The 13,412-nt window shown below is 38.7% G+C and overlaps 1 protein-coding gene across 6 annotated transcripts in view; it reads right to left on the reverse strand.

The window, feature by feature from the left end:
• TMEM117 (transmembrane protein 117) overlaps positions 1 to 13,412 on the reverse strand; it is a 483,464-nt gene that overhangs the window by 262,705 nt on the left and 207,347 nt on the right. The window contains exon 1 of one of the 6 annotated variants that reach the window (XM_019419102.2): positions 10,258 to 10,393. The exons of the other annotated variants lie outside the window; for them this stretch is intronic. Within the exon in view, the coding sequence (XP_019274647.1) occupies positions 10,258 to 10,292 (35 nt within the window). The 5' untranslated portion in view covers positions 10,293 to 10,393. Of the gene's footprint in view, positions 1 to 10,257; positions 10,394 to 13,412 lie in introns of those variants that run through there. 6 annotated transcript variants of the gene reach the window in all.

Below are 13,412 nucleotides of genomic sequence, written 5' to 3' on the forward strand. Positions count from 1 at the left end.
ACTGAAACAGGAGGAAATAGAAAATCTGAACAGACCCATAGCCAGTAAGGAAATCGAATTTGTAATCAAAAATCTGCCAAAAAATGAGAGTCCAGGGCCAGATGGCTTTCCAGGGGAATTCTACCAAACATTTAAGGAAGTGTTAACACCTATTCTCTTGAAGCCGTGCCAAAAAATAGAAATGGAAGGAAAACTTCCAAACTCTTTCTATGAAGCTAGCATTACCTTGATTACAAAACGAGACAGAGACCCCACTAAAAAGGAGAACTATAGCCCAGTTTCCCTGATAAACATGGATGCAAAAATCCTCAATATTAGCCAACCAGATCCAACAATACATTAAAAAAACTATTCACCATGACCAAGTGGGATTTATACCTGGGATGCAGGGCTGGTTCTATATCTGCAAAACAATTAACGTGAGTCATCACATCAATAGAAGAAAGGACAAGAATCATATGATCCTCTTAATAGATGCAGACAAAGCATCTGACAAAATACAGCATCCTTTCTTGATAAAAACCCTCAAGAAAGTGGGATAGAAGGAGCATACCTTGAGATCATAAAGGCCATATATGAACAATCCAACGCTAATAATATCCTCAATAGGGGAAAACTGAGAGCTTTCCCCCTAAGGTCAGGAACAAGACAGGGATGTCCACTCTCACCAGTGTTATTCAACATAGTATTGGAAGTCTTAGCCTCTGCAATCAGACAACACAAAGAGATAAAAGGCATCCAAATCGGCCAGGAGGAGGTCAAACTTTCCTCTTTGCAGATGACATGATACTCTACATGGAAAACCCAAAAGATTCCACCAAAAAACTGCTATAACTGACTCATGAATTCAGAAAAGTTGCAGGATATAAAATCAATGCATAGAAATCGGTTGCATTCCTATATACCAACAGTAAAGCGACAGAAAGAGAAATCAAGGAATCGATCCCATTTACAGTTGCACAAAAAACTTAAAATGCCTAGGAATAAATCTAACCAAAGAGGTGAAAAATCTATACACTGAAAACTATAGAAAGCTGATGAAAGAAATTGAAGACACAAAGAAATGGAAAAAGATTCCATGCTCCTGAATAGGAAGAACAAATATTGTTAAAATGTCAATACTACCCAAAGCAATCTACATATTCAATGCAATCCCTATCAAACTAACACCAGCATTCTTCACAGAGCTAGAACAAATAATCCTAAAATTTGTATGGACCAGAAAAGACCCCGAATAGCCAAAGCGATCTTGAAGAAGAAAACCAAAGCAGGAGGCATCACAATCCCAGACTTCAAGCTATACTACAAAGTTGTAATCATCAAGACAGTATGGTACTGGCACAAGAACAAACACTCAGATCAATGGGACAGAATAGAGAACCCAGAAATGGACCCACAAACGTTTGGCCAACCAGTCTTTGACAAAGCAGGAAAGAATATCCAATGGAATAAAGACAGTCTCTTCAGCAAGTAGTTCTGGGAAAACTGGACGGTGACATGCAGAATAATGAACCTGGACCACTTTCTTATACCACACACAAAAATAAACTCCAATGGATGAAAGACCTAAATGTAAGACAGGAAGCCATCAAAATCCTCCAGGAGAAAGCAGGAAAAAACCTCTTTGATCTTGGCCGCAGCAACTTCTTACTCAACACGTCTCCAGAGGCAAGGGAAACAAAAGCAAAAATGAACTACTGGGACCTCATCAAAATAAAAAGCTTCTGCACAGTGAAGGAAACAATCAGCAAAACTAAAAGGCAACCGACAGAATAGGAGAAGGTATTTGCAAATGACATATCAGATAAAGGGTTAGTATCCAAAATCTATAAAGAACTTATCAAACTCAACAACCAAAAAACAAATAATCCAGTGAAGAAATGGGCAAAAGGCATGAATAGACACTTCTCCAAAGAAGACATCCAGATGGCCAACTGACACATGAAAAAATGCTCAACATCACTTATCATCAGGGAAATACAAATCAAAACTACAAATGAGATACCACCTCACACTTGTCAGAATGGCAAACATTAACAACTCAGGCAAAAACAGAAGTTGGTGGGGATGTGGAGAAAGAGGATCTCTTTTGCATTGTTGGTGGGAATGCACGCTGGTGCAGCCACTCTGGAAAACAGTATGGAGTCTCCTCAAAAAACCAAAAATAGAACTACTCTACAACCCAGCAATTGCACTACTAGGCATTTATCCATGGGATACAGGTGTGGTATTTTGAAGGGACACATGCACCCCCATGTTTACAGCAGCACTATCAACAATAGCCAAAGTATGGAAAGAACCCAAATGTCCATCGATGGATGAATGAATAAAGAAGATGTGGTGTGTGTGTGTGTGTGTGTGTGTGTGTGTGTGTGTATAACTGTATTACTGTATTACTCGGCAATCAAAAAGAATGAAATCTTGCCATTTGCAACTACGTGGATGGAAATGGAGGGTATTATGCAAAGTGAAATTAGTCAGAGAAAGACAAAAACCATATGATTTCACTCATATGAGGATTTTAAAAGACAAACCAGATGAACATAAGGGATGGGAAACAAAAATAACATAAAAATAGGGAGGGGGACAAAACAGAAGAGACTCATAAATATGGAGAACAAACTGAGGGTTACTGGAGGGGTTGTGGGAGGGGGGATGGGCTAAATGGGTAAGGGGCACTAAGGAATCTACTCCTGAAATCATTGTTGCACTATATGCTAACCAATTTGGATGTAAATTTTAAAAAATAAAAAATAAAATTTTAAAAAAGCAGAATATACTCTAAGAATCATAAGCACTCTGAGAATTATACACATCAAAATAACACAATTAAGTACATTTGAATAGATGAGGATTAGTCAAAGCTGGGGCTCCTGAAAAAGAAACAGTTATAGCCTCCTGACAGCCAACAGAAGGCCTTCATTTATTCATTAGATTGGGTGTTCACCAAACTGATTCAGAAAAACCATAAACATCCTGCCATCAGGAGGCATCAAAGTCTGCCCAGGGTGGTCACCTTTTAACTACTCAAATTCCCCATGCAAGTGCATGAAAAAATGATGGAAATATCAAAGAACAATCTGCTTCAGAATCATTGATTTTAAACCATACAGCATATTATGACATAATTGTACCTTTGTTGATTAACAAAACCAGAATTTATTTAGAGACCTTCTGCTTGAAAGAGCTGTAATCATAAGGTGATGTGCCCGGCACACACTGCATTCAAAGTAGAGCATAAGTCAACACAGCCCTACCCCAAAGTGCTCTTGTTCACTCTGGAGTCAGTTTTCCACAAATATTCAACCATGGAACATGAATTGTGAGTAAAGATGAGCAGTTTAATATTAATTTAGATTATTTAGGTAAGTCTCTTTGCTAATGGCTGTATCATATTTCCAAATGGTGCCTGAGAACAGGAAAACTAAAATGCCAGAATTGTGTTTTAAAATCATAGATGGAAATAAACTTACTTATGACAACACAAAAATATAACAAGATTTGTCCAATGGATGTTATACAAATTAACAAGTTTAGAGAAATGAAGAAATACTGATACCTGGGAAATAGAGACTTGAGAAAAATTACAATGTGTATTAATTTCAATAAAATCAGATATGCCTAGTATTTGAAGAGCTAAATAAGAACAGAAGCTTTTCATTTCCTTTCAACAATCTCTTCTAAAATTAATGGATCAACAAATAATATGGCATACAATCTTTCTCCTCTTCTCCATCTCACACAGATAGCAATTGCCTGCCATCCTGAGCCCCCACTGCTTCTTGATGTCTGTGAGGTTCTGTTCAATAGTGTTTCCTATGCTGAGATACCTTGCAGTCAATGCTTGCTTATCTTTTGAAATAAAGCTCCACTATCACCTTTTTCTCTTCCCCTTCCTTCTAAAGAAGTTGAGTTTTTCTGTTTCGTAAATCATAGTACCTTTTCTTCTGGTTAACCTGGGCACCTCATAAACTTTTGTTAATTACATAAATTAATAGCATTCCCTTAAATAAAAATTTGGGTCATTAGTCAATGAGAAAGGGACTGGCCTGAATATAAAACCTTATTGTTTTCACTGAATGTGTGTTCCCCTTATTGCATTGCTTTTTCTTTTCTTTTAAAGAGTTTTTAAACCAGGGGTGCCTGGGTGGTTCAGTCGGTTAAGTGTCCGACTTCAGTCTAGGTCATGATCTCTCCATTTCCAAGTTGTGCCCTGCATCGGGCTCTGTGCTGACAGCTCAGAGCCTGGAGCCTGTTTCAGATTTTGTGTCTCCCTCTCTCTCTCTGCCCCTTCCCCACTCACACTCTGTCTCTATCAAAAAGAAACATTAAAAAAAATTGTTTTTAAGTTTTTAAACCATAAAGGTAAAAAAAAAAGTTCATCATAAAATATGAAAAGCATTAAAAATTGGAGGAAAAATATCATCTGACATTCCATCACTCAGAACAAGTGCTACAATTTCCTTCTCATATATTTTCTATACATATTTGCTAAATAAAGTGATTAAGATGCATGGAGAAAAAATGGCAGAAGATTACAGAGATGATAGCTAGATAGATCATGGTTTATAAAAGTAAATTTTAAAAATTTTTACAAATTAGAGAACTGATCATTGGTATATCCCAATAAATCTATTACACAAAAATACAATAAGGAGCTTTACTAATAAGATCTCTTGACTTAAAGAAGCAGGAGATACTTGAAGAGTCAAATAGCATCATTCTGACATATATCATGGTAAAGTGAACAGTAAAGGCTGATCACAGAGATAAAAATGCAGATAATTTATAATGCCTAGCATAGATGATATTAAAATAATGCTCTAAAATAAGTGTGAGGTCATTCCATAATTCTCTTGTTTCTCTCTTCTTCACTAAGCAAGACACACCCTAGTTTTGTCTCAAAATCCCTGATGATTTCAGGATCAAGGAATATTATTCACTACTAGCCAACGCACTGACAAACTCTAGCAGAGGAACTGTAACAAGGGTATGTCCAGAAGCTTCAGGATAGAATGGGTAGACTTTGGGGTCAGAGCCAATCATGGTTCCACTGATTCAACCAATTTGTGCTATGAATAGTGAAAGGCATGGTGGTAGACACCTAATGATAAAAGAGGACAACTGTAATGTCATGCAGAAAATGTTACTTTTTTTTTTTTTTTAGTATAGTATGGAGCAAGGAAGGCTTCATTGTGGATGGAGCATCAGAATTGAAATTTAATGGATGAGTTCTTTCAGCAAAGGCAGGAGGAGTAGTGGGAATTACATGTAGAAGAAACCATATATGCAAGAATAATGAGGCAAGAGAGACCATGATGCAATCAAGAAGCTCAAAAGACTCTGGAACTGAAGCCCAAACTAAGGGTTTAATTGACGGACGGGATCAGACTGATGAGGGACAAAGCTGGAAATGCAGACAGGAACCAGATCCTGAAGGGGGAAAGGGTTTATGTGTAATCCTGAACGTAAAGGGGGGCTTTCAATGATCCCAGGCTTGTTTGTCAGATGTGCAGTTTGCATTTTGTTACAACTAAGCTGACAGCAGCATGGAGACTTGATTGATAGGGCCACAGGAGATGAAATTGGACCAGTTAGGACGCTATTGTGCAGAGTCAGGTGAAAGACAAGGCCCTGACTACGGAACCAGCTGCTGAAAGGGGGAGGTGGAGATACAGTCAAAGTTATTAAAAGATAAGAACTGACAAAATTTTGTCATTCGTAAGATGAGGGTAGGAAGAAAAAGGATGGAGTTAAGAGAAACTCCTGTATTTCTGCTTCAGCAACTGAGTGGGTGGTGGCTCCACTCACCAAACTAGCAAGAACCTGAAAAGGAGCTGATTTAAAGCAGTAGTACATTTAGCTTCAGAAAAGTTGAGATTTATGTGCCTGTGGAACACCAAAGACACGTCCAGCAAGTAGCTGAGTATTCTAGTCTGTACCAGGGTTCAGGGGAGGGTGCAAGGAACCTTAGCTTCGAGGTGAAGCTTGCAGTTTGTAGTTATAAAAGTGGGTGAAATTCCACAAAGAGAATAAAAAGGAACTGAAGTCAGAATCCCAAGAACACCGACCTCAAAGGAATGAGAAAAGGAAAAAGGAAAAAATCACACTGTTTAAAGAGATGGCAGCTCCAGAGAGAGGAGAAAAACTGAGGAGACTATTATCATGAAATATAACAAGAAAGTCAAGAAAATGGAATAGAATAAGAAACTCAACAAAGAGGAAATGATTGATAGTGTGAAATGGTTAAGTGAAGTGAAAAATTAAGAATTGAAATATATCTGTTAAATTTAACATTTAGATCACTGTTGACCTGAGCCAGAATATTCAGTGAGTTGAGTAGAGGCAAATATTAGAGTGCATGGCTATTTTTGTATATGACTTGATTTTTCTCTTTTTTTGAAAATTTTTTTAATGTTTATTTATTTTTGAGACACAGAGAGACAGAGCATGAACAGGGGAGGGGCAGAGAGAGAGGGAGACACAGAATCTGAAGCAGGCTCCAGGCTCTGAGCTGTCAGCAAAGAGCCCAACGCAGGGCTCGAACTCACAGACCCTGAGACCAAGACCTGAGCCAAAGTAGGATGCTTAACTGACTGAGCCACCCAGGCGCTCTGACTTGCTTTTTCTCTTTAACTCCAAGCTGCTTGACTGCAGAGATACTAACTCAAGCATACTAGTTGCTCAGTAAACATTATTTAATCAGTGACTAAATAAAGGAGACTATCAATTAGAAAAATGAAGAATATAAAGAATAAGATGAATGTAGCTAGACTTGAAAATTATAGGGACAGCATGGTGTCACAGAATAAAACTGGAATGGGAACGTGTAGATCTCGTTTTTAGTTCACATGACACCAAAAATAACAAGTGACATGAATCAAGTTAAAAATATATAGTTTTCAGGCACCTGGGTGGCTCAGCCATTTGAGCATCAGACTTCGGCTCAGGTCATGATCTTACAGTTCATGAGTTCGAGCCCCACCATCAAGCTCACTGCTGTCAGCCTGTCAGCACAGAGCCAGCTTCAGATTCTCTGTCCCCTCTGTCTGCCCCTCCCCTGCTTTCATTCCCCCCAAAGTAAATATATATATATATACATATATATGTGTGTGTGTGTGTGTGTGTGTGTATATATATATATATATATATATATATATATATATATATATTTGGACTTTAATTTTTATTTTTAGAGAGAGCAGGAACAGGAGAGAGGGACATAGGGAGAGATAATCTCAAGAAGGTTCCTCACTCAGCGTGGAACTGACACAAGACTCAATCCCAAGACTCTGGGATCATAACCTGAGTCTAAATAAAGAGTCATATAGATGCTCAACTGACTGAGCCACCCAGATGCCCCAATATTTTCACTCTAGATTCTTTACCAGTAAATTAGAAAGGCAGAGTTGATCAGGAATGATGGAGGCTTTAATTTTTTTAACTTTATTTTGAGAGAGAAAGAAAGCACACACACACACAAAAGCACGGGAGCAGCAGAGGCAGAGGGAGAGAGAGAATCCCAAGCAGGCTCTGCTATCAGTGTGGAGCCCAACATGGGGCTGGAACTGACACACTGTGGGATCATGACCTGAGTCGAAACCAAGAGCTGGACACTTAAACAACTGAGTCACCCAGGCACCCCAGGAAAGACAGAGGCTTTAATTCATCCCCACCTCTGATTGACTGGTCATAGCTGTCTGGGACACTGTGTTGTGGAGAAGTCTGAGGTTCTGTATTTACTCAAGAGAATAGAGGATTTTAATCAATCGGCAAAGTCTGCTGTGTGTGCAGAAGGAGAAGTGGGTAACACAGCGGGTAACACATATGCTACACATTTGCCAACCCTGAAACAGTTTATGTATACAGCTCTTTAAGGCAAGAAAATATGTGATTTATGGTCTTTTCTGAGAATTCACTCAGAATAAGTTTTTATTTTTTTATATTTATTTATTTTTGAGAGACAGAGAAAGACAGAACACAAGAGGTAGAGGGGCAGAGAGAGACTAAGACACAGAATCCAAAGCAGGCTCCAGGCTCTGAGCTGTCAGCGAAGGGCCCGACCCAGGGCTCAAACCCACAAACCGTGAGATCAAGACCCGAGCTCAAGTTGGACGCCTGACCGACTGAGCTACCCAGGCGCCCCCAAAATAAAGTTTTCAAAAGAAATTTCTACAGTGAACTGAAGACTAGATACACATTTATCCATGGCTAGTTTCAAATTCTTACTTATAAAAATTAAACTAGCATGTCTAGAATATAGCATCCCATGTAGGAAATCTGGGAGTAGTGGCATTTTTACAGGAAATAAAATTGTTGATTGCATAAGTACACAGAATAACATGTTCCCCACCTCTACCTCTTACACTGCTACTAACACTTAGGCAGTGACTTTTCAACATCCATGATGCTCAATGAATATAACCTTATTAATCTCAGAAGCCTGCTGTGATGGGGGTTAGTGCTAAGTACGATTAGCCTCATGGACTAGATGAGGAAAACAAAGCACAGAGAGAATAAATTACTTTTCAGAGGCTACAGAACAAAAAAGAAGAGAATGTGGGAATGGTCTCTTTGGTCAAGCAGATGCAAGGCCACCACCCCAGAGGTGTACAGAGGAAGTTTCCCTTGAGATCTGGGTTCGGTACCCCTGAGTTTGGGTAGCAGTAATGGGTGAATGCTAAAACTCATCCATTACTATGTTAAAATACAGTTCTAAATGCAGAGGTGAACCACTTAATTTTAGTTTATATTTTGCCACAAAGCAGTATAATTTCATATCATATCATATCATAGTTCAACATATCACTGAAAGAAGGTTTAGTCTATGTTAAACTGTGGAGAAGACTTTATATATTTTACTACAAAGCATCAGAATGAAAAATAAACAGACAACCAAAGTTATAAATCCAAATAAACAAATATCTAAAGGGACTATTTCACCCCTAGAAGCCAAGTCACACACTTAGTGGTTCTTTGTCATGTTATTAAATCGACCCAGGGTAGGACATGGGCAACTTCTGGAAGCCCTACAACAATTGCATTCTGCTTCTCCAAAACATGAGGAGAAAATGTTTCATAGATAGCCATCTGTCTGCAAAGGAAACAAGACTGGCAGATGTCCAAAGAGTTTCCGAATTTCTTGTATTTTTTGAATTATAAACATTTATAATCTCTTTTATTTCTTGAACTTTATTAATTTTTTTGTAGCTGTTAACCATCTGAGCTCTGAATCATGCAAACCCAGGTTCAAATCCTCGCCCTACAGGAATAGGGAAAAGCTTACTGAACTTTTCTTGCCTGACCCCTAATAAATACTCAATAAATGTCCGTTGTCGTATTGTTGCTGTTTTATTATATCAGCATTAACTTTATTGACAGGTAGCCAAGTAATCATTCACCCTGATTGTCATCGGAAGGAAGAGCCCTTAGATTATGAATTCAATGTTAGTAAAATAGCATAAAAAGGAAAGAGACATTTAAGAATAACAAGTACTATATAAACTCTGTTTGATATAGGAAAGTCTACATTTCTATGAACAAGACTAAGCAGTCTCAAAAACCGAGACGATAAATATTCAATGTACACTACAATTAAAATTTATCTTTTATTCCACATGAAAAATACTCAGTATATATTCATTTCTCAATTATTAATATGGTGTCAATTATCCAGATTATATAACCTATAGGAGAAATTTTCCATGCTTCAAATGTGTATTGCCAGACATATAACTGCTATTCAAAGTAATGATAATATATAATTGCCATTCAAAGGAGAACAACTGGCACAGAGAAGGTATAATGGAAGGAAAACTGGCATTCAATTGAAAGAAATCTTAGGCTCTGTCACTTATAGTCATGTTTGACCTCAGACAAGTTACTCTTTGAAACCCTCTTTGAAACCTGTGTCTCCTTTATTACATTTAAAATGGAGACAGTACCAATCACAGGGCCTTTGTGGGTCTTAAATGAATTAATAAGTCAGGTAATGAAGTAATGCCTAGCAAAAGGCATGGGCTTAATAAATATTTGTAACAGAACAACAACCAAAATGCTAAGTGCTACTTAATTAAAAACATTTAAATAATATAATTGTGATTGAATTGATTGTGCTCAAAATAATAAAGAAAATAATAATAAAGGAAGAAAATGAGAGAGGGAGGGAATGTAAAGGTATGATTCAAGTGACTGTATTTTGCTGTCACAGGTAATATACTAAGTAATGATTCTGCTTTATAGCAACACTACTTATACTTGGCTCCAAATAAGCTTTCCAAGGCAGCTTCCATTTAGTAGCATCTGTTGAAATGGTAGTGAAGAGTGTTTATTTACACTCTGGCAACTCCACATCTCACTTAACCATGGCTCCTTTCTCTTGTCTTGATTCTTTCTCTTGTGCCCTCCAAGAGAAGTGCCAATGTCTTACTAGACATTCTTAACTAGAATTTATATAGTAAAGATTTAGTTCTGGAGTTTGGTGGGTCACAATGATCTCACAATGATAATGGACACTACATTGTTCTCTTCAACCAGGATGTGTGAGTTAGTGGGAAAAAAAAAAAAAGAAGAAACAAACTTAAATTACCTGTTGTCTTCTAAAATGCTTAAACGGAAAATCCAGTAAACACCGGATAAAAACTTAAGGATGAGATATTATGGCTGCTCAGGAGGAGGGAAAATGGTTGTATTGATTCAGCCATATGACTTTCTTACAAATCATACAAAGTCTAACATCTGTCACCCTGTTGCTGAGTTGATTCCTGTAGCAGGTGCTGGGATCCATCCACACGCCAAGTGACAGGACGCTAAAGTTGGCTGCATCCGTAAAGACCCCAATCCCAGAAAAAGAGAAGACAAAATCTGCCCCCAAAAAGGCTGAAAATTAAAAAGGAATGTAAAGAACAAAAAAAAAATCATAGAGAAGAAATTTGAGGCAACGTTAATGAAAGACAAACATGACTTCCACCAGCAACAAAAGAAAGGTGGGGAGTACACAGATAAATAGAAAGATACTACAAGGAACAACTATAATCTACTAAACTCGATGGTTATAAAAGGAACCTGCAAAGACATCGCTCAAAGGTGAGCAGGGCAGTCTGTGGCGCCCCTTCCTCCTCAGAGGAGTGCCACCAATCAATGTCCCTCCACATGCACTTCCAATATCGGTAATGAAGCAACTTCACATTTTTCGGAGAAAACGTGTTGTCCACAAGTTATAGGAAAAAAATCTCCTCACAAGGAAAAGATAATAGGGTTGTGCTGAGGAAAGTGTATTACAAGAGGAACACGATCTCACAAAGTAGTATTATTAAAGGAAGTGATCACAAAAACGTTTCTGTCCTCAACTCATTACAGAGACAGAAATGTTCCTCTAATCCAAAATAGCTGTGATGCCACCCAAAGATACAATGAACTTAAGAGAAGAAAAGCAGAATAGCACTGTGTGGACTGTTTCTGCAAAGCTTTTGTTTCCACCTCATATTGGGGCCGGGAGGATGGGGCAAAAGGGCAGGAGGATGATGGGAGAAATTCGAGAAGAGAGCAAGGAGAAAGACAAACAGAGAGAGAAACAGGGATAGAGAAACAAAGAGACAGAAAGCCAGAGAGAGACATTCAGAGAGATGAAGAGAAGCATAAAGAACCGCTGAAAGATGGACCGGCACACGGAGGAAAAAAGGCCGGCAAGAAATCACCTAATTCACTTCTCTGCATTCGGGCCGCTCCAGACCTAAATTGGGCAGACAGAAGAAAATATATCTTTTTAGATCTATAGATAAATTTTGAGAGTTTTGTGAATAAACTATTCTAGATAGCCAATCCCTTATCTGGGAAATGTTCCTTATGGCAAATATAAATCCTACATGCTTTGCTGTGTTTTCTTCTCAATATTAATGGAGGATGGCCTGAGTCTATCCTCTAGAAATCATTTTTCTTTCTTATATCTCCCCTCGGGCATTTTCTTCTCTTGGCTGAAAAATCATTTCTTTACCTGTTTTTTATGCTCCTAATTTTCTAAACTTTTAATTACCTTTATTGGTTTCCTGAACGTCTTCTGCAAATCCCCTGAGCCCACCTCAGAGTGATCTAATAACAAGAGCCACAATGAACGTGTATAGATCATCTTATGCTTGTAGGAAGTTCAGCAGTGACACAGGCCTTATTTGCTTCGAACATCACAATCTCCCCGTAATACAGACGCTGTGGTTACCCCTGTTGTAGTGCAGTGGCGGGGAGACGGAAAGAGATTAAACATGTTGGAGATTGCTAGACGACAAGGAAAGAACAGACAGGTGGACATCACCAGTTCAGAGGCAGCCAGTCCCTGCTTGGTGTAGGGAGGAGACAGGAGGGACGTGAGGCAGGAACAGAGAATGAAAGCCAGACTCAGAGGGTGCTTGTGCGCTGTGACAAAAAATTTTAAATTGTGTCCATTGGGCAATGGATGCTTTAAGCAATCAAGTAGAGAATCAGGTTTGTTTTAACGGGTGACTACTCTACTCTGGCCAGAGTATGTAGTGCGATCTGGAGTGGGTGGGAGAGGTTTAAGCTCAAGACTATGTGAGCATATTGGGAGTTCCTTCAAAGGGACCAGGCAAGAGGTGATGAGTTCCAAACTAACACAGAAGCTCTAGAAATGGAAGACTTGGGTCCACATTCAAGGGCCATGAAAGAACAGAGGAAGGGGAGTCTGTGAGAGAGATGGAAAGAAGAAGCTAGGAGTGGATGGAAGAGTGGCACCCACAGCAAACAGCACCAAACCCTCAAGAGCACACGGGTGAGCACAGGGCTGCAAAGAGGCTCCAGAATCAGTGCCTGGTAGGTCACAACAGATGATCCTAACGAAGCTGCTGTTACTTAGCAGTGCAAGCAAGGAGACAAATAGCAGTGCACTGAGAAGTAAATGTTCAGAGATAAAAACTACTCTAGAAGTTTTATGATGGTGGTGAAGAATGGGATAAACTCGAAGGAAACCGAAGAGGTAGGAGAGTTTTGCTTTGGATGAGGTTATCCACAGAAGAGACGAAGCAGAATATGATCAAAGTATCATCAAGTGTTACACTTTTATGGGTGAAAACACATCGCCATTTGGCAATGAGTGAGACATAACTAAAAATAGAGTGAATGTGGCATTAAATATTCCCGTGATATGAAGTCTCTAAACATTAATATGTGCAGTATCTAAGACACAATTAGAATATTTGAATGGAATTTGTTGGCCTCTGCATGCATAGATGTGCATATACATTCCAAACTCTCTACTAGCACAACCCACGGAAAAGAAAATAATCAGCACTCCCAAGGGAAAAAATAAATCCCAATTCTAACAATATCGGCCACTATCTATCATTGACTCACATATCAATAGGCAATAGAATACTAGTGATTCCTCTCTGGCATGTTTATGGGGC

Source organism: Panthera pardus, unplaced genomic scaffold (assembly GCF_024362965.1).
Source record: "Panthera pardus isolate Hobbes unplaced genomic scaffold, ASM2436296v1 HiC_scaffold_6, whole genome shotgun sequence".
NCBI classification, from domain to species: Eukaryota; Metazoa; Chordata; class Mammalia; order Carnivora; family Felidae; genus Panthera; species Panthera pardus.